This window comes from Apteryx mantelli, chromosome 10 (genome assembly GCF_036417845.1).
Source record: "Apteryx mantelli isolate bAptMan1 chromosome 10, bAptMan1.hap1, whole genome shotgun sequence".
Taxonomy (NCBI): Eukaryota; Metazoa; Chordata; class Aves; order Apterygiformes; family Apterygidae; genus Apteryx; species Apteryx mantelli.
The window spans coordinates 2,612,247-2,634,248 of NC_089987.1; the positions used below are offsets into that span (position 1 = coordinate 2,612,247).

Consider the following 22,002-nt stretch of genomic DNA (forward strand, 5'->3'; position numbering starts at 1 on the left):
TGGAGAGCTTCACAAAATGAACAACCTCTTCTCAAAATGAACAACAGACTCAGCATGTTTAGCTGCAGAAAGGAAACCTGAATGAATGAAAAGGGAGGAGGGGATTTAAAACAAATGAACAAACAATTTGTTTCCCAGCTATTCCTGGATTCCTCCCACCTCCTCTTTTAAGAACATTTGGGGCTTTTTGTTTTTCTTCTGGTTCTGTTGGAGAGAACAGGGAGTCCATTAGAGCAGGGGGATTAAGAGAGTTGAAGTAGGACTGAGTAATCAAATAGCTGTTGAATAACAGCGCTTATGCAAGGCCGGCGGCCGCAGCCAGAGCACAGCAATTCAGAAGTGCCGGGACGGGAAGAAGAGCTGGGCTAGCTGTGCTGCTTTCGAAAGAGCACATCCTTCACGTTTCTGATTAAATCATACCGATCCGTGATTATCAGGGAAGGGTCACTCCAGAAGGGTTAGGACACTGGGGAGATGGAAGCAGGCATTTGGGGGAGGAAAGGCATCAAATGACAAGTTTAGGTGCTGTCTAACCCAGACTAGAAGTCGGCAGAGTTCTCTGGGCAAAGTTACACTGCTCACCTCACCACCTACTTGCGTTTTAACATGGGTGCTTGGAAAGGAAGGTTTAATTTTGCTCCCATGTGGGAACAGCAGGGGAAAATCTAAAAGCCGGTTATTAAATTGTAAATGTTGACAATAAATAGCAGACACACAAGAATGGCTACAGTAGGAAATTGTAAATGTTAAATAAGCTACGTAAGAGAGATACTTCTCCATGCACAGTGTAATGTCTACAGCTGTTTTTTTCTGTTAAATGCAATTCAGCACCCAGCAGCCCAAGAGTTTATAATTTATTATTTTTTAATTAAAGTGGCTGGCCAAATTTCTCTGGTAAGATCAATACAGCAAAACTGATCTATGTTTTCCATAGGATTAAAAGTAAATGCTGTGGAAATGGGGGAGGGAAAACATATCAAAAAGAGGCAAAAAGGGGGAAGAGGTGACTTATAGCTAGAATTTGAATCCACAGTAGTAAGAGGAGAACCACTCTCATGCAAACTCAAGCAGCAAGATATCCACACATACATACATCAAGCAAGCTGAAGTGCACTTTTCAACTAGTCAAAAGGTGCTGGCCAGCTCCCAACTTTTCTCTGCTTTGCCCAGAAAGCCAATTTTATATATAGTTAATCATATAAAAATGCAATTATTTTAAATATATATATATATATATATATACAGGAGATTTTTTTTCTCCCCTGTGGTAATCACAGAAAAGTAAAACCCCTTTGATTTTAATTTACTGGCTTCAGTTCTCAGATGCTGAGATGATGCACTCAACAGCTTGGCAAGCAAGCCCTAGCACATCTTGAAAACAGAAATCCCAAAGATTCCTTAAGAAAAGCAGGGAATCAGTAAGGAAAATAAAGATTTTATTTTATTATTTCCAAATTAAATATCATAAATATTCAGACTGTGGCACACAAAAGGACAATGAACAGCCTGTCCTTAAAGCTTGCATCATAGTGTAGGATGGGAAGATGTCAGGCTAAACTCTGCTTTCCAGGCTTTTGATCTGTTTTACAACCAGATTAAGTTTTCCTTCAATGGAATGAAAAATATGAAATAAAATATTTACTGGAAGATTATATAATGTACATTAACTCATGCTGAACCCAGGCTGTTGGGCAGAGATGAGAATGGACAGTCTACTCAAACACTCACAAACAGATTTACCTGAGAGACTGGAAAAAACACAGAATTTTTTCCAGTCTACTGGCTAATTAAAATAATCTATAATGATGAACAAAATCCTAAAATATCATTTTATGCCCAAAATATAAAATTTTATTAAATATTAGAGGGCATTTTTCCTTTGCCAAATGTAAATTTTTAATAGGAAATAAATATGAGAAAGTTTTCAAAACTAGAAGTCCCTTTAGTCTATAAAAAGGCAAAAAAAAACCCTAAAACAAACAAAGGAGACATTTGTTCTTGAATTACACTTCCCATGTAAAGTTGTAGATGAGGAAAAAAGTAGGTTTTCATCTACTCCCATCCAATTTACCATGCTAAAGAACAAGACTTTATTATAAATCCCATGGCACCTTTTGAAAGAATAAGGGTGTTAACCCCTTGCCCTGGCCAAACTATGTGCGGGCAATTGCGTTCCATCCCTTCCCTTCTCTCTAATTTTAGTGCACTGTAAAATTCCTCACATTTCCATCAACTCTTGCCTACACTTGCTGCAGGGTTAAGTATTTGTACTTTTGTAGGGTATAAAACAACCTCTAAATACGTCAAACTTTGTTTAGCAGAGAAATTAGCTATATCAGTTTGTACCAGCAAATTAAAAAAGCAAGTTTACCCCAAACGCGGCTCTAATTGAATTACTTTCTTATTCTCAGGTTCATTCAAGGAAATGAAGTTTGACTGTCAATTATTCATCCAAATCAGCAGAGCTTATAAAAGTGGTTTGGGATCTCACTGGATGGAAGGAACATTCTTATTTCCGATAATGGGAAACAGTTTTTGGTCAGTTATAGTTATGGCTCCAAATTTTCAGTACTTACATAATTAGGAATTGAGAAGGAGTACTGATTGCCAAGAGAGATCTGTGCAAAGTGAGATTCTACAGTAAAATTTTGGGGGGGGTTTAGATATTAGTTTCCTCATTTTTTAACATGAAACCCTAGAAATTCTGTGAAGCTAATAATAAAGTACACAGCCACCAGAGCATACGCATGTGTGTGCCAGGCTCTCCGTGATGGAGACAAGTAAGAATTCAAGCAGCATTTTGGCCAGCATTCCGCACTTTACAGGCAAATTATCAACACTGAAATGCCTAAAACCATGCCTGATGAAGACATTCCACTTATTTGGGTCACAGAAGGGTGGTAATTTTTACAGTGTTGTTTTGCAAGACAAAATATGTAAAACTAATGAGGAACAAAAGCAAGAAAAATAAAAACAGAAAAGAAACAACCCATATCCTTCACTTTTTTTAGACCAATTGCTAGCTGTACAAGCCATCAAACCGTAACATTTTGGCAGACTGATATTTTTAAGCATGTGGAGCTCTCCTTTTTCATTGCTTTCAATGCGAATAATGGGCTTCAGGGTCTCAGGTAGCATTTAGGGACTGCAGTCCTTGGACATGAAGATAAATTTCATTTCTGCCTTAGGATTTTCAACTCCCTCCACTGCCCTTAAAAAGGTTTTCATGTTGTTTTATCCTGCCAACAGTTCTCCTGATAAGCAAGCGGAACAACATTTGCAGGAGGCTACATGAACTTCAACATGGCTGCATGCATCTTCTCTCCAGCTTCTCAAGTGGAGGGCTCAGCCAAAAGCAGGTGTCCACCTGGGCTCCATATGTTTGACCAGAAGTCACATAGACCCAGGGATACATCTCAGATCCAAACACACCAGTGCAATCTTGCACTGGGGATTTGACTTTATTTGATCTCTAAATTACCATGTGTGCTTGGTAATGAAGTGACAAGCACTCGGTTGAGGAAAATACTTTTCCTGAGCTCCCAGATGGTGTAGGAAGGATTGTGGCATGCTCATTTTAGATGCCAGTAAGGTCAAAATGGCTTTCTACTTTTATAAAGAGCTAGTTTTTAAGTATAAATTTTCAAAATTGGCTTTCTAATGGCTGGATTGTGAAGGAGAAAAAACTTGGTCCATTTCTTTTCTAATACTGGTTACTTACCCTTTAAGAAACACATTAAAAGGTGCAGAAGCAGATCCCATCTCAATGTTCTGAGAAAAATGTTCTGACATAGTTAGGCACCGTATTGTATGGGATGAGGGTCCCTGCCCCACAGGAAAGGTCTCTTACTGGATTCACCAGGGACAAAGTTGGCCTCTTCCACTGTTGCTTTGCAATGAAGGCAGGGGAGTGAAGCTCAGAGGTGCGTAGCTGACTGTGTACACCTTTGCTCAAAAGGACTTTTTATTGCATAGTTCCTAAGGACTCGCAACACATAAGCTGGTCTGCTGCTGCTGGTGCACATCTTATCTTCCTAACTCTTCCTCCCCAAAGGCAAATCATTTCTGTTGAAAGAGGCTTATGCCTTACCTCACTTGGATGACCCTATTGCCACCTATTTGCAGTTCAAATCTCAAACATGTTGGTAAAACACACACAATCTGGCAAGATTTTAATGTGTCCATGAAGAGCTTTCTTGCCAAAGTTTTTTCTTTTTGCACTTTCCAGTTTGTTGTATGAGAGATGCTTGTTGTCCCTCCAAATGATGAATCAGCCTCACTGCAGGTTGGTCTTGGTAGTACAGCTTTGATGTAGATGCCATAATAATAACTGTCAGACATTGGCAATAGTCAACTGATCAGACCACTCAGATCAGGACATCACGGTGTCTGCTGGAAGTTCTCTACTGACTGATGAGTCTTCTGTACCATGTCCTAGTCTCACACCCACACAATGCTGGTAAGTACAACAGTTTGTAAACATTAGTCTGATGAAGAAATTAATGCTGTGCTTTGTCCACATTGCCAAAGATGATGCAAATTTTCCGAATGTAGAAAACAACTGTATGCACATGTGAAATACATGTCCACCTTATTCCAGAAAGCTCCTTCCCCTCCCTTAGCTCTGTCGCTTTCTCATACTGCCCATCTGACCTAGCTGACATCCACTCACTAGTTCAACAGTTTTCCTCCAGCAGCTGCTACTATGCTGTGTTTTTTATGAATATGCTGCAAGTCTCCTGCCTTTCTTTCCTCCTGCTGGCAAGAAACTTATCACAGTTTGTTGCTGTAGCATCAAGAGACGTGAAAAGAGAATTTACTGAATGCTTATCCACTACTTGCTCATTTTTCTTGCACTAGGTTAACACAAGTCACAAACTGATATTCTTTTCTTACACAAAGGAAATTAAGCTCTACAGTCATCAGCTGGAACAATAACCTACAATATCTAATTCAGGCCATGCAGCCCTGATTTCAAAAAGACAGACTGGAATATTTAATAATACTTTGAAGACATAGAGGTTCTGATCTGGAAAGACATTTGTCACAGGAACGCTTTGCATACTTGACTTTTAAAGTTTGTGCTTAGTTTTTAGATCAGGACCACAGACGCCCTTAAGAATTCAAAAGATGGATGCTCCCTCTTTCAGATGAGCTTTAAGATGAAAAGATCTTAAAGGTCATTATAGTGGTACTGTACTGCATGTGCAGTGTAACCACACGCTGAGCATTTTAGAAGAACAACACGACAAATGATGAAGTCCTGGCTACAATGAACCAGTGAGGCCAGTAGGATCTCAAAAGGCTCTCCCCCGCAAAGCCTGCTTCCCCAAACACCATTACACAAAACAAAATAAAAATTAAGAAAGCATTAGTATTCTGCAGGTCACAAGATGATTTAGAAACAAACTGGGCAATTGATCCTAGTCTAACCTTACAAGAAATGTTCCCCTGAAGACTCTTGGGCATGTGTTCTCAATTTCTGCCTCTTAAACAAAAGCAGCATAAGGAAAAAAAGAACAGTTAAAAAGTAGGATGTTAGAGGGTTTACTGAGGGGAAAAGAGCCTTATTATTATTAAAAAGGCATAGGCTGTAAATAACAAAAGGAGACATAAAGAGAATTCAATTCTAGCTGACTTGCTTAAACAGTCAAACAGTAATCATGGACAAAACTACAGGAATCAATACTAACCTACCAGCACGGAGAGCCAGGCAAAGCCCTCAGTGCCCCTGCAAGATTTTCATTCCTTGCGTTATCTTATAATATTCTTAGGACTTCTTATTCTTATGTTGAAATATAACTGTTATGATAATCTCTATATGAACATACTCGTCACACTTGCACAGAACCTCAAAGACTCTTCACAGTTACAAGCGTTTCCTGGAAGGGAATTCATTTCTGAGTTAGTCTTGTCAGGAATAACTTATTTGTACATAACAGGGCCTGTGATGTCTAGAAAGCACATAAAACATTCTTAAAGAGAAGTCATTTCCTCCCTAGAGAAGGACATAAATCCTCCAAGGAAATAAAATCTACAGAAAGAAAAAAAACCCTCACACCTGGAGGAACACATAGTCTTAGCATCTGAATACACAGGAGGACCTTAATAAGGAGCACTCCTTACCTATTTATTTCAACTGATTTGTACTCTCTCCATTCCACATAGGTGAAGTAGATTTCACTTTCTTGAAAACTAGTGAATGCTATTTCACTGCATGGTACATGACTACAATCACTTTTGGGAGAAGAAACTTGAGCATGCAGCAGCCTAATGGCTAAAGGAAACCTCTCTTGAAACCAAGTTTTTCTCATATGCTTCATCTTGTACTTGAGCTGAAAAATGCAAAGAGAACAGAATTCATAGTTGCACCATCACACAGAGACACAGATATCCCTACAATTTAACTGCATGTGTGTTCCACCTGAAAGCAGAAGATGCTCAGGCCTTGGAAGCAAAGTTGGGCTGGAGTAAAACTTTCTGACAAAGACAGGAAAGCCAGTGTGGCCAGTATCAATGTAGCGAGAGAGTGGTAGGTGGTAGCATGCAGCTTTGCCCTCCCAGCTTCCTCACTGTCATTTCCAAGTGATAGATTATTATTAAACAACCATGCTAAAATATACAGGACTTGCTTTATTTTTAGGCTTCCATTTGGATGCCAAACTGTTTAAACTTCATCCAGTTTGGGAAACACTATTAGAAAAAGAAATTGAAGAGTAGCCGAATTCTTAGCCTGTTGCAAACATTGTATTCAACAAGCTGTGGCTCAGTTTGCATCATACTTAGGCATCAACAAATAATGTAAATTCATACTTTTCTTTAGGTTAAGCGTAATACTTACCAGGGACATCATTTCAAGAAATTGTGTGTGTTTAGCTGTCCCTTTCAGAAAGGATGTTATCCTAAATAAAGCACATAGAATTTGTGGCTACATCCCATTCATTAATACATTAAATGCATAATGAATCATATATTAACACTAACCTCACTTAATCAGGTCAAAAACAAATACAGAACAACCCCTACCCCAAAAAACTCCATGCTTTTCCAAAACGTGCAACATTAAGATAATCAGTTTACAGCAAACATGTATCCTTTCCACTCAAGCTTAGTAAACACAAAAAGGTAGCTTTGTTTAAATCAACAGTTTCCCTTAAATTTCAGTGGAGAGAGGATTTCACCTTGCTGCTGCAGGTTGGAGGGCTAGATAGGTATTACAGGTTTTGCAGCCCAGCTTTTTATGGCTGAATTCCAAACTGAGGCATTGCCACAGATGGCTGGAGGTAGGACGTTCTAGGAGGGAGAGAGCTCATAAGAATCCTTCAAAATTTTTATAAATGACTTAATAAATTCATCATATAAAATGGGATTTCTAAATTCAAAAGCTTAGAAGGGTATATCTCATGAGTCTCACATTTTCATCGTATTGGAATTTCATCACAGATGAAATTTAGTTAATAACATGATCTAAGATTGATATCTTCCTTACAGACCTAATCTTGCTTCTCAGTTTGACAGCAGAGCTTGCCAGATAGCAACTGTCTTTAAATACTTCAGAACTACACAGTTGCACCACAGGCCAGGCAAACTGTATTCATTCCTAAGGCAGAGAGCAACTTAGAGCTGCACTATTCATAAATACACATTTATTTTTTCATTAGAAATGCATAATTACAGCATTTAAAAGCATTTTCCCCTAGAAAAGTATTTAAGCAACAGTACAAACAAAATTGTTAGTCTTTTGCAAATACATTTTTCATTACACTGAACAGAAAACACCAGCAAAAGGCTAATACTTGCAGTTATGGGATTTTTTTTTTAATATTTTCCTTTTTTGTTATAAACACCATAGCAAATAAAAAAGCTGTTTAAACAGTGAAAAATATTCGAGCTCTTGATTTTCTCTATGTGGTAAAGCAAGTATTGCAAGCAGCAATACACTTCATAAGATAGCTGCAGACATTCAAATGGTGTATTCACAGAAGAAATGACAGGATGAAACACTAATTTAGTCTTACTGTTTTGCTTAATTAGATTTCTTTGCCTCCTTCAGAAAGGATTTCTTCCTCTTTAAATATACCTAAGGGCTAGCCATGTATTTTTGAAGGCCGGGTTCTGATGTATAGTGGTGTAGTTCCAACTGAAGTAAATGGTTCTGACGAGGAACAGGCGTGTAAGAGCAAACACATCATCAGAACTCTGATATTACAGGAGACGCATAAGGTAGGACCATTAGTCTAGTAGGTGTTTCCATTCTCCTGTTGTTGCATGAAGGCTACAGCACTTAACTTCCAACCGTGGTTCACTGATATCTTGGTTTACGCAGCTTGCCGCAATTCTTGTTTTACTGAATTTGGATTGCTCCGTGCTCTATCTGCATTTCTGGTTGGATTGCTGATTGAAGGGTATCAGTGCCCTATGAAAGGAAAAAGCGAATCAGTGTATCAGTGCAAAAGTGCTTTTCACTGACGTAACCAGGGGAATGTGAACAAATTGACCGCTCTAAAGTTCCTGTATACACCAGTGCAAAATCTGCTTGGAGGTCAGGCCTATGGCAGAGCTGAAATACATTCAACAAAGGCAACAGAAATGACCAAAGGAACAGAACAGCTTCCAGAGGAAAATCAGCTAAGTAGCCCAATACCCTTCAGGCTGGAAAAGAGAAGGCTGAAGAGAGATCAGGGCAAGGATCTGTAAAATCATGAGTAGCACAGAGAGAGAAACTGAAAACAATTTATTCAGTCTCTCTTCCTAAAAAAGAAGTAGCCCTAAAAAGAAGCAAAAAAGAAGCTGTTTCTTGTACGCCATGCTCCTAAGCTGTGGGATGCCTTGGGGCAGCAGGCCGCCAACACTGACAGCTCACAAGGGGAACATGAAGGAGCTGAACAGCATTATGAAGAAAAAGTCCACCAAGGGCTATCATCTACAAAGACAGCAGCAAGTCCCTGTGGGACAGAACTGTTGGAGGGAGGGAGGGTAAAATTATCCATTTGCCCTGTTTTGTACTGTTTCCCGTTGGTGCAGGGTGCCGACTAAACAACCTGCTGACCTTACCCACCACAGTCCTCCTCTGCTCTGGGTAAAATAAGAGTAGTGCTACGCCAGTGACTTCTGAGGCATCGCTGATTTTTCTCATAGAAAAGTCTTCACAGAGGCCTCATTCTACTCCCTCGCCAAGCAAAACCAGTCGTCCATGAAAGAATGTGAAGTAAACACAGTTGACTTAGACTTTAAAAGGAAGTCTCATTAAAGACGAAATTATCATGTATCAGTAGTCTGATGATGCTGTGAAAGGATAATCCTGCAGAAAATAGGATTTTTTTTTTAAACAAAGATGTTGGTTGGCATAAGGAAAATAGATTATCAAACTCCACCTTTAGAACCATGCGCTGAACAGCATTTAAGAGCAGCTGCATTTGCTTAAAGTCCATCACACTCAATAACCCCTCCCCTGACAGCGGCCAGTATCACAAGCATAGATAGATCATAAGAAAAGGGCAAGCATTTAATGATATTTTCCTATACACTCCCACAGATTCCAGAGATCTGCCCTCGATGGATTTTTTATCCATAAATTCATCAAATTGTTGCTTAATGCAAAGCCCTGGATACAAAAATATTTCTGTAGCAACACTTCTTTTATGAAATAGAGTCTTACTTGAAGCCCTGCTTTTTGCTCTTGGTCTAGTATTGATACTTGATAAACTGCAAAGAAGCAAGGATGGAAACCTAACTAGCTTTCCTGCCCTTAAGGTTTTACTATACAGTCACAACTTACTTATTCAAATATAAATACTGGAAGGTTCAAAATCATAAAGCTCTGTTCCTAAATTAAGGTTTTGTTGTGCAACTATTTCTGTTAATTTCTCTGTTTTGTTGCCAGTAACTGCAAAGACCTATGATACCTTTTCTTATTCAACTTTATAGGCGGTTTGGTATATTTTTACATGTACAATAAATTAGTGCAAATATGGAGAATAATTCTAACAGATTGCTAAACTTGACAGCAGCTGAGTCTTAAAGTGACCAAAGGTGGGGGGGTTTTTTCCCCCCACTGGAGAAAAACTTTCATTCAACATTCAGACCAGAAGCAGAAGACTACCCAAAGGGGTTAGAAGTGCACTTTAGATTCGCAATTACGGTTTTTCCAAAGCTAACCAAATTTAACACCAGTACATGAAGTCTGAGTACAGAATAAATCCAAATATTCTTTGTCATTATCACATTTTGTATTTCTAAATTCTGCAAGTTGCTGTAAGTAAATATTACTATCATGACGTGAAAACAAGCTAACTAAACCTAGACCCCAAATCCACATCTCGTTTCAGCCTTCATACATGCATTTGCCATTTTATGCCTGCAAAACACTATTAGTATATTAAGAGATGGTGCTTAAATATGTGGTTTAGGGGCCCTAGGAAATTTTTAGAATTCTAGCTATTAATACTTGTGTCTAAAATTAATTTGCAAATATGAATGAATACGTTAAAAATACTAAACTGAAGCACATATTACTGCCTGCTTCAACTGTACTCATAGAAGAGATTCATTTCAAACAACCTCACTTTTGCCTTCAGCTTTGTATGTGCGACTCCAACAGCTAAGGAGATGGCTTTCAAGATAAAAGATTAGAAAATCGGTGCCTTGTTTTCAGACATTAAATAAATTCTCAATTGCAGCATTTCAAATATGAAATTTATGTAGGGCACTAGATTCAATCCAGGTAGATAATAACAAACTCCACTTTAATAAGCTTTGATTGATAAATAGACTCAAAATCATTGAGAACATCTCAGTACTATGGCAAAGAACTATACAAGAACATATATAAAGGTTGCTATAGCCTCACTGACAGAGATACACATTTAAGACTTCTCCTTTCAGGCACGAGATCTTTCTAAGATGATGTAGGACTTTTCCACAATTTAAGCCAAAAAAGCTATCGGGTTATCTGTACATCTCAGAGTAATGCAAATATTAAGTTGGTTTCTCCACTTCATTTACGGACCCTTAGTTTTTAGTTTGTGTAAATGGAAGAAATATTTATGGCAAACTTATTTTTAGTGTTGTCTATTTTCCTTTTCATACTTTTCTTATTTCACATTCCTTTTTAGTTTCTCTTCAGCTTTGTATAAATCCATGGTTAACCACAATATTAAAACCTAACACGGTGCAAAGAGTCTCTGAAGAAAAAAGTAACTCCTCTGGTGGCTGCCAGTGGTGTGGGAGACCGATGCCTATGTTTATAACTGAAATCTGTAACGTATTGCCTGTCAGATCTGATAGCCAAGATGGGAGGACAAAGGCACAAGAAACAGAAAAAAAACAGGGAAAGTTAAATTGGAGAAATATTCTGAGGCCTGGAACAAGGAGAGCAGGAGAGAAACAGCTCCAAGTATATGATGCCTTTTTAATTGCACAGTACCAGCAGGGTACTTGGTACTTAAGGATTTGTAACAAGTAAGGCACAATCCCTGTAGCGACACTCTTACTGTCCAGCATACGATTACAAATGACTATGAATAAAGTACTGAGGAAGCTTGAGAAGACTGATGCAGAGAAAAACCTAGGGAAGAGGTAAAAAAGATGAGTAAGGGCTCACCTATACAGGAAAATTAGCGTGCAGAAAACTAGAATGTAATTTTACAGCACACCACAGTCCACATGCCAGGAAGTTTACTCCTTTTTGGTAGGTAGCATGTGTTTTACGAAAATCACTTTAAAGCATCTAAATGGGGAGTCAGCATGGAATAGCTCAGGCCTGGACTAAGGCAACTAGGAGAGTTCGAAGCTCTCGCCTCCCTCCCAGCACAGCCAGCGCAGACGGCACTTGTGCAGTGTGCGATGCAGTGGTGCAGCTCCAACTTTTGTTTGAGGCTGTATTTGCCCCTGGAGTAACTAATGTGCTCTAGCTTCACACACTGAACCGACCTGCAGACTAACCTTCCCATGGAAGCAGCACTGGGCACTTCAGTTTTGTGCCCAGAAACTTTGCACTGGATTCATTTGATTTCTTATGCAATATCTTTTCCCCAAGAGACCCACTACACAGATGTTTGCAGCCAGATTAGAATTTGGTACAAAACTGGGTACATACCAGGCAAAAATGTGCTCTGAGATTGTCTGCTGAGGTTACCATCATAAAAATTCATTCTGGCTAGCAAGTGATAACTTTTCTTTCACTACCACCATCCTCTAAAAAGTAAGCCCAAAACAGTCTGGTTCATGGAAGAATGTGGAACCATCTTCAGAAAAAAAACTGTGACAACTGTTTTAAGTCAGCGTTCTTGTGTTGTCATCAGTCACGGCTTCAAGCTGATGAGAAATGTATGACTGGTCACTGGCATTAGGCAGCATTCAGCTGGTCTGAATTCACTTCAAATTCAACTACTTTTAGCTTCCCCAAGTAACCCAAGTCTTCTACACTCAGATACATGAATGTTCAAGCCGATTAAAAAAATAATAATAATAAAAAATAATAATAATTCCTCCATCTTAACTGAGAGGAAAAAGCATTCACTTACAATTGCTAACATTGCAACTCATGTGGGAAACCCAGGCTGTTGATCAAAATTACTGGAAAACTGCTGCCAGAAAGGGAATAATATTTTTAAGAGAAACCTCAGTCTGAAAAATACTTTTTGGATAGATTCCAAGCAAGATTTTCTCCCTGTCCTTTCAACATGGTTCTCATCCTTCAAGGATGCAGAAAAACAATGATGACCAAAATAACTCTTCTCTGGGAGTATTGAGCAACAAGTTAGAAGCAGGAATAGTCAAAGACCATTTATACCTTTAACAAAATGATGTTTCATGTTATAGATGATGTTTTTATCATTCGGAGGCAGGATCATAAACTCATTGGCACTGCAGTATTTGCAGATAGACATATAGTTCCTCTGACAGACATTTCAATCAATGTAAGTACACTCAAATGGTGTAAAAAAAAAAGAAAGATACATACTTGATTAGTCGCAGAGTGGTCTGTCACAGGTGCCAGCTGCACATATTGGACTTGGATGTCACTCCCTTGGAGCGGGGATCCATCAACACCCCCTGATGCAGGCTCAGCAGATGCAACAGCTATCAGCTGAGCACCCTGCAACACCTGCAGGCAAAGCAAGGGAGAAAGCATCTTGTAAACAACCATACTCAGAAATGCCTTATGAAACATCTAACTTAAAACAGATGCAAAACCAAAGATGATAAAAAATACACAAGAAAACCTGTCTATCAGTAACAGTGACTTTAAATCATGTGGGTTTCCAAGAGGTTGTGCTATACATATCTCATACTAGATGCTTGCTGCATTTTGCTTACAAGATCTGGATTCTTTCAACTCTTTACTGAAAGGATTAATAAGCAACGTACCTGGAAATGTTTAACTCCCTTATGATTCCATAATACAAACCAGTTCTGTACTCTACATGTATCAGCGCTAGCAAAGGAACAAATCATCCTTGAGGCCTAGGCTAAATATGTCAGTTTTAATACTAATTTTTTTTAACATTATATCATCATCTGTTAGTACATATGAGACAGTTCTAATAAGTAATAACAGTTAGCACACTAACTCCCCAGTCTAATTACTATGAATGTTTTCTTTGAGCGCATCCAATTCCCTCTAGCTTCAGTGTGAGTTATACCACTAACCAGAGGAGAAGCAAGACTTGCATGCTTAAAAGGCCCAGTGGGAGACAAAACAGAGCACTGCCGTTTCTATATATATTTGCCGTTAGCTCAAAACTCACTGACGCTAAATGAAAATTGCTCTGCTTATTCTCATGGGCCTCCAGACCAGCATGTGCAGTACTGTGCGATCCAGCTGCTCAGGTCGCTCACAAGTACATGGGGCAGGTGCCGCAGCAGACCTGACCTCTAGCTGGACTCGCAAGGAAAACTTAAGAAATCCCATGCAATCTGCTGGTGAGGATGAAGCAGAGCTTTGCGGCCAGGGACCACAACACTGATCTGGAGTAAGCTGGTTTAGAACTTTTTCTGCTTGATTTTATGATGGCAGAAAAAGAGAAAGAAAGGAAAAAAAAAAAAGGACATTGGCTTCACTTTTTTGTCATTCTTGGATCCTCAGGTTCAACAACAGAGGATAGAAGAAAGGCTTTGGTGGAAAATCAGATTGCTTTTTGTTTAGTTTTGCTTGTTTAGGGATGCTGCCACCTCCTTACAAGGAAATGCTGAAAGACATTTCAAAAGATTTATGATTCTTTTAATATGTTCTTCAAATAATTATGGAAAAGTTTTTTGGTGAGCTGTTTACATCTAGAAACACCAGTTTTCAGAAGTATCTAACAGTTACTGCCCTAGCGATAAATGAAGCCTTGCTAGCTGCTGAAAAAGCTAACTGATGATGGAGATTCATAATTTTGTTAACGACTATTGCAAAGACGAAGCGGGTTAGACTAAGCATGTGATAACATCAACAGCACAAAACAATGACACTGAACAATGCTTTCTACTGCTACATATATACAGACACAGAGCCAAGATACTCATTCGCACAGCCAAAGGCATTCAACTTCTGACAATTCATTATTATTGTAACGATGATGTTTCTATTGTATACGAAGGCATAGATTCAGTAATTACTGCTAATTAATGTTTATGGTCATTGATTCTTTACACATCTTCTTTTTGAGTGATCAAGATTATAGGTCCATTAGTGGCTTCAAGCAACCAAAGAGCAGTTAATCCATCTATAAAAGTGCTCACTTAAAAGTGTTCTTGCGATTAGGCTAATCTTAATTTACTTCTTGAAAGGGGAAACACAAATCAGAATAAAATACATGTATGTAAACAATGACAGCTCCCCAACCTCATTTTTTAAATTCAGCTCAAATATACACAGTCACTTTTAGTTTCTATATGCTGTGAATGCTGTATTTTTGAACTGTGGTATTTGAACCACACCAACCAAAAGATGTCTTTCAAATGAGAGAGAGAGAACAAAGAACAAAAATAGCATTCTTAACAGAAGTTTTTCTTAACAAAGTATGATTTCTCAGCTGACGTGCAGGTGGGTGGCCATGAAGGAGTGGGTAGACCAGAATTTCTCTAGGGAGTGTGGGAGGCAAAAAGGTGACCTCTATAAATGACCTTCAGAGGTGGTGTCGGGATTTTATAGGGATCTTGGGTGTTCTGAGATACAGTCAGCAAACGGCAAAAGGATGCTACATTTTGTTTGTACAGGAGTAAGCTAAACCCTCTCTTTCCACAGTATTTATTCTGGAACTATCCGACATGTACAGCAGAACGGCTCCACAGACTGTCCTATTGATTATCTGCAGGTCTTAAACAGATCTTGTCTCAACGGTTATTTCTGAACTACAAACCTCGGAACTATGGGGAGTGACCGAACTAGCCCCTTATTCTTGTAATCAAACTGTTTTACAACAGCGAAGCTTAAAACTTGTAACAGCACCAGCCTCTGCGTTTTATGGAAGGCTCAACATCGCGCTCCTGCAGCGGCGCGCTTTAAAACAACTCCTGGTTATGGCACATACTCTGGAGGAGACCAAATAACTCTCCTACCTGTCATTTTATACTAAATATACTAAATTCCTATTGGTAACCTACCTTTGCCATCCTACCTGCAAAAAAATTGCGATATTTGCATAAAATACTTTTTTCCTGTCAAATTACACTTTCTCTATTGCTTTTATGCAAATGGTTATGTGCTTTTCAAATTATATCTTTCTGCTGGATAAACTATTTGTAATTAAGCTTTCATTCACAAAGAAATCGGAAGTGTTTTTATAGGGTATGAGGATGTAGCTCAGCTAGTTTTCATAGAGCTAGAGCGGGTAACAAGCCCAGGTCAGCATGGGATGACAAAGCCCAGCCTTACACATTTCAGCTCATTAGGTCTCAGATTCCTTGCTGCCGTTCCTTTCCCCCAACTAGCCAGATTAAACCAACTCAGTTAAGCCGAAATGTGCTCCAGTCACCACTCTAGCCCAGAGTCGCGATAGCTACGCGCATTGCTCTTGGCTTCCAGTTCTGCAGCTTGAAAAAACAGATGTATAAATTGGAGACACAAGACCTCAGAAACGATAAATTTGCTACTAGCGTAGTTTTTCCGTCTTCGTTGTCTCCTATTTGTGCAGACACCGAAAGGATTACAGGCTTCAGTTTTCAATAATGGAAGGTGAGCTGACAGAGCAAGGCAGATTAATTTCCACTAGTATTATGCCAAAATATTTGGATTTTGTAAGCCAGGGGATTGGCTCTAAATTGGATGTTACATTGATATGTTTATAGAAAGAGCTTAGAAGTTGTATCCCGAGTACTTTCTCTACCTTTTCTCTATCAATTGCCTGCTTCATTTTTTTTACAGAACATCAGGCTTAGAAACCCGATCTTGCTTTTAGGAACCAATGAAGAAAGCAGCCCAGCAACAGAGCTACGTAGCATGTAGGGTGCAAATGCAGAACAGAAACTCAATCTAAAGAGCTTTTCACCGCTTGATTCACATAAACAAATCAGCTACTGAAGACATACTACTAAGCAGCATGTTTATTTTGGGGTTTAGGGAAAAATCATTCTTGTACCAACACATTAATTAGAGAAAGCAAGCATGCAAGATGCTTAGAAGCCACAAAAAGGCCATTTTTCAAAACTAAGAACCATTTCACTTCTTTGGGCTTCTCTTTATCCATTTGTACACCAGGCCCAGTCTACTTAAGGTATGTTTATGCCACTTCCAAAAAAGAAAACAAAAAATCAGTCTGGACTTCGAAAATTAAAAGCAGAACAATCTAATGCTGAAAAGGATTTCTTAGTGTTCTCCACCTAACAGGCAGTAACGCTAACAGTTGTCTTAGATTTCTTTAAATACTGCCTAGCTTGTTATTGGAGCATAACTGGCCATATAAACTAGCCACCGAACAAACGAGAGAATGCAGGCAAAAATAGGGCAAAAATCCCACTCTTAAATTAAACCATCTGACAGAGTTTTCATGAAGAAACAAGCAACAAGTTCACCTCAATGTCTGCAGAGTTTGCAGACTGCACTCTTAACAAAGCGACTATTCTCCCATTTCTGTCTGAACTGCTGCTCAGCTTCTGAAATTGAGACACAAGTGGATGAGAGTAAAAGTGGAAAATTCTCATCTTGACCCATCTTTTTTGTTGAAAGGGATTTGGAAGTAAAGCTGTTTCTGTAGTCATGATGGCCCAGTACATTGTGTTTTAGCTGTTGAGCCAAAGCGAGGATCAATCCAAATGCAGTCTCAGCCTGGAACATTTGATCCCACTCCATATGTCTGAACACCTCCGTGTCAAACATGACAAGATGACCTACAGCATACTAAAGATATCACTTAACTAATCACACTGTACTCAAAAGATAACACAATTTATCAAGAATCTCAAGCTCATCCAGATAGGAAAATGCAACTGAACTGACAGTAAAAACAGCAATAAATTACATTTTCTCTAGGTTCTACAGGAGACTAAGACAAATTTATTACATTTCTGTCTCATTTTAAAAATACGCTAGAAGTTTATTATGCTGAAGAACTATATTCCCACTTTCTACTTGTGACAAACAGTACTATCGATCAATCTTTCGTTCAGAAAAAGCCTAACTCAGGCCAGTGGAGTGGCAAGTTTTGTTATAGTCTTTGAAGTCTGCTTGCATTTGCCTGCAGAGAGGTTGTGAACATTAAAGACATAAGGGACCAATGACATAGCGGAAGCCCAGCCATGCTGGGGCTGGTGCAACTGCACGGCTCCTGGTTGGCTGCTCACTTGACCCTCCAAGACCACTACTTTAATTTTGTAATTCTTATCTGCCATTGACCTTAAAATAAAGGAATTGTACCAAAAAACTAAACAATCTGCCCTTTTCTTCCCAATTTCACTGGGCCTCTCGGACATCCTGCTTAAGCTAACTCAAGTCACAACCAGAGTTCAATTCAATGTTCAAATAAGAACAATTCTACAAATGACTGACTTAAAAATTAAGAAGCAGACAAAAAAAAGGGTTTTGTAAACTAATTCAGGAGAATATTTTAAAAAGAAAGTACATATTTGGTCATCTACTATTGCCTAACGTCCACGGTAAAATGTTTTTTTGTCTTGACAGCGACAAGATCTTTAGCTCTCGCAGAGCTGGAGTACACTCTTTACATGACATGATTGCACAATTATTTCCACTGTAAATGTAAGCAATACACAGCTGGAAACAGAGTAGCGTGCTGATTTTTTCAGTTCTCTCAGCTTGCAGCTATAGTCATGGATACATGGTTTTCCTCAAATAGAAAAACTAGTGAAAAACATGTATCAAGGGAAAGAAAAATCAGAATACTTAAGGGAAATACCTGTAAAAAGATAATGAATATGGGACTTCTTAATACATTCTTATCTAACACTGGATGAATTCTTGCCAATGAATTTCTACAATTGAACTCTTCCCTTTAAAATGTTTAGATTTAATTATGGTAAAATTTAAAAAGACTGACATGTTCAGTTCTACAAAGTCAAGCTCTGATGTATCATGTATGTACGGGTTCTTACCAAGGGTTTAACCAGGCTCCATCCCCTTAGTATATCACTTATGAAACTAAAAATCTTGGAATCTACCTTCTTAATTGACTTGAATCTCCGCAAACGTGTTTTCTGCTGGCACAACCCTTAGCGTCCTCAACCTAGCTGCCTCAAAGATTACCACATCACATGGTGACCATGAGCTCCCTGGTGAAGATTATTTGCCTAAACTAAAAATCAAGCACAGAAGAGCAGCGGTTCCCTCGCTGTCTAGTTCCATCACCCTTCAAAATAAGAAAACATTCCCTAACTAATTTCAGAAAGAAATATAAATGCATTTCTCTTAGTTTTGATTTTTAAATGGTCCTACAAACACCAGAAGGAAAAGTATTCTGTTTAAATTCTTAAAACGAAGGGTGAACTCTTGGCATCACTTGTGAGTACAGGACCACAGTCTCTTTGACCAAGCATTTATTCTTCTTAAAACTCTATGGCTTTCAATGAGCGATACAGGAGCAGACAGATTAGATAAAATGAGCCACAAGACAAACAGACCCCTCCTACCCACTCGGAGCATATACTGCCTATCCGCCCATGTTATCTCTCTTTACAGTAGCATGAACATACTCAAGGGCTCCCTGATCAGAATTTCATAGGAGCACAGGCTCTTCTCCCACTGTCCTGAATCTCAGCCTTCTTTCTCCCTTTTCTTTTTTCTCCCTTATCCCTTCTTTTTTCCCCTCTATCATTCTCTCTTCCAAGTCTTGATGATGAGGCACATGCAAGGTACTGAGCCTGCTGGCCTTGGAATTCTATTTTTGGTCCTGTCTTCAGGCAGATGTTTGCCACATAAGAGCTCATAATAATAAAATTAGTAATAATAATGAAAACCAGCTACTTTCTCTGCTTCTCTCCTTTCCATTTAAAAACCATTTTAGCCCATAACTAATAGTTCCCATTTAATATTCAACTGCCAGGCCACAAAGAAAAAAAAAAACAAAAGAAGATTAAAAAGTAATAGGTTTTCCTTCAGTTTCTTCCAAAATCATTCAAGCATAGTTTCCAATCATGGTTCGATTCATATCACATCCTCTGCTGATTTTTTCTTATCACTGAAAATTGTTCTTCTAGGCACCCGTAACTTCTAAAGCTGTTCTCTAGACCCCAACCTTCAAAAAAGGTAATTGTTTTGGGATAGCTGAAGTCTGTTTACACAAAAAAGCCCCATTCCTCAGTCTGGTTCTTGCCAGAATGAACCTCCTAAAACACATTTTTGCTACTGCTGTTGTGTGCTTCTTTATTTTCTTTATTATTTTTATTAATCTAGGCAAGCACATATGTTTGCCTACCTATAAAAAGCTCAAATCCAAGACACACTGGGATTTTTGTGTCTTTTTTTCATCATTCCTTCCCATTCCTACTGCTGGACTGCAATAAAATATGACGTTTCTTTAAAAAAATGAGACCTTGAATCACCGAAAGGATGGTTGCTTATAGAACAGTGACATCTACAACTCCTGCAGTGCTTATAGTCAGCAAGCAACTACTTTAACAAGCATTGTACAAAAAAGGAGTCATGCACAGGAAACAGGAAAGATCTCAGTGACATGCTCTAATTAAAACATTTGATAAATGGACAGGTTGGGCCCAAAGGCAGAAAGACAGTTATTACAGGTTTAGATGATTCCTGAAAACCGAATTTAAGAAATATCTGCCTATTGTCCTCACACACTTTCATCACTGATAGCAAACCCACACTGATGCATTTGAAGTAACACACACGGTTCCTTCAAATATTAAGAAGCTGTGCTGATAAACATGTTCGCTTAAGTAAGAGAACTCCCTTTAACACTTTCTTTTCAGTCCTAACATTTTCTTCCCAGAGCCTTAAGACTAAAAACATCCCCTCCATACAGTGCTGACAAAATACTGTTTACTTAGTGGATTTAGAGGCTTATACAGGAGCGTACCTGGGGCAACCAGACTCTATTTAGCTGCAGAACTCATAGTTTTATTTCTTATTATTCGTTCTTGAAAACATTAGAGGTTTAGCCCAATCTAGCTCTCGGCACCCGCGGCATTTCCTAAGGAATCCAGAACGGACGATGCAGAATGCCAAATGAATTCCTCAGCTCTGTTCGTAACGACCGACTCTCCGATTCCTCCCTTCTCCGGAGCAACGTGTTCGGCAAGCTTGACACGAGACAGAGCGCAGCAGTCACTGAGCACGACCCAACCCTAGCAAACAAGTCCAGTATGGAGGATACTGAAGCCTAAAGGCAAGCTGGTAACATGATCTACTTTGCATCCTTTCCTCATTAGGCCATTGGTTCAATTTAACCAAGGTCAGCTGTATTGAAAAGCTCTTAACTGATGGTGGCTGGTCCAAAGTTATTTTGGTGATTTCACAGTCCAATTCCCATAAAACTAGCTTTAAAGTATCAACAGAGGGAAAAGGAGTGGCAGGAAGAGACAGGCTGCCCTAACCTGGTCTCGAAGACGCAGGCGTCTCTGTGCTGCGATGACGCAGTATTAATTGAAAACCATGGTAACACTTGCACTGCGTTTATCTGCTCCATATGTACACAAAGTAAGAATGCGTATAGTCTGATAACGCGTTATCTCTCCAGGGAAAGGAATTCACATTGAACCTGTAATTCTTCAAAACAGAGAGCTGACAACATGGACCAAGGACCGCTGAGTATTACTGCATACTTTCTACACTGTACTTAAAATTAAACAATGAGTATTTTGACAGAATTACAAGAAATTTTGACAGTTTTAAGGACTAAGTTTTATCTTCCAAACTTTTAAAGATAATAACAGCAATAAAATACTGGAAGTTCCTCTCGCACTAAGATAAGGAACACAGATGACCCACAGTGTCACAAAAAGCATCTGCAGCTTTTCTCTTTCAATAACTGGTGATGAGAAACATCCAGAGGTGCGAGTAACCACATGCCAGATAACGCTCTTCCTTTGGATCGTTTATGGGCAAGCATTTTTGAAGCAGAAGCCTCTAAACACAAGGCCTCTGTTCTTTTTAAGGTGTATTTTTATGGCTGGTCTACGTCTGATTTTGAACTAAGATCACACAAAGATGCAGTAAAAAGCCAAAATATAGATCGCATTTTCTCCAAAATAATTACAAAGTATAACTTCTTATTTTTCAAGTCGAACTTGCTCTAATTACCATCCATTGCGACTGGCACCAGTATTACACATTACATGCCAGAATGTGTAACCCAACAACGCGTTTCACACCCAGCTGTCAGAGGATTTCCAAAAATTCACAAATCCTGACACCTGACTGCTGCACAGGGCTGCTCGTCGTCTAGTTTGGCACGCACAGCATCAGTTAAAGACCCTTAGGCAAAGCGGTCTTCACTAAAACCACAGCTGCTTTTGGAGTATGGCATCTCAATAGAGGACGTTCCACCTTTATTGTAAATACATCAATTGAGGCAATAGCACAGAGCATCTAGCACACTGCCCCTT

At 39.0% G+C, this 22,002-nt stretch overlaps 1 protein-coding gene across 1 annotated transcript in view; it reads right to left on the minus strand.

Annotated features, from left to right (window-relative positions):
* Nucleotides 1-7,151: 7,151 nt before the first annotated feature.
* The window catches only part of BANP (BTG3 associated nuclear protein), a 167,379-nt gene continuing 152,528 nt past the window's right edge, over nucleotides 7,152-22,002 (minus strand). Inside the window, exons 12-13 of the mRNA XM_067302383.1 lie at nucleotides 12,965-13,108; nucleotides 7,152-8,416 (exon numbers count right to left, since the gene is read on the minus strand). Of these exons, the coding sequence (XP_067158484.1) occupies nucleotides 8,345-8,416; nucleotides 12,965-13,108 (216 nt within the window). The 3' untranslated portion in view covers nucleotides 7,152-8,344. The remainder of the gene's footprint in view (nucleotides 8,417-12,964; nucleotides 13,109-22,002) is intronic.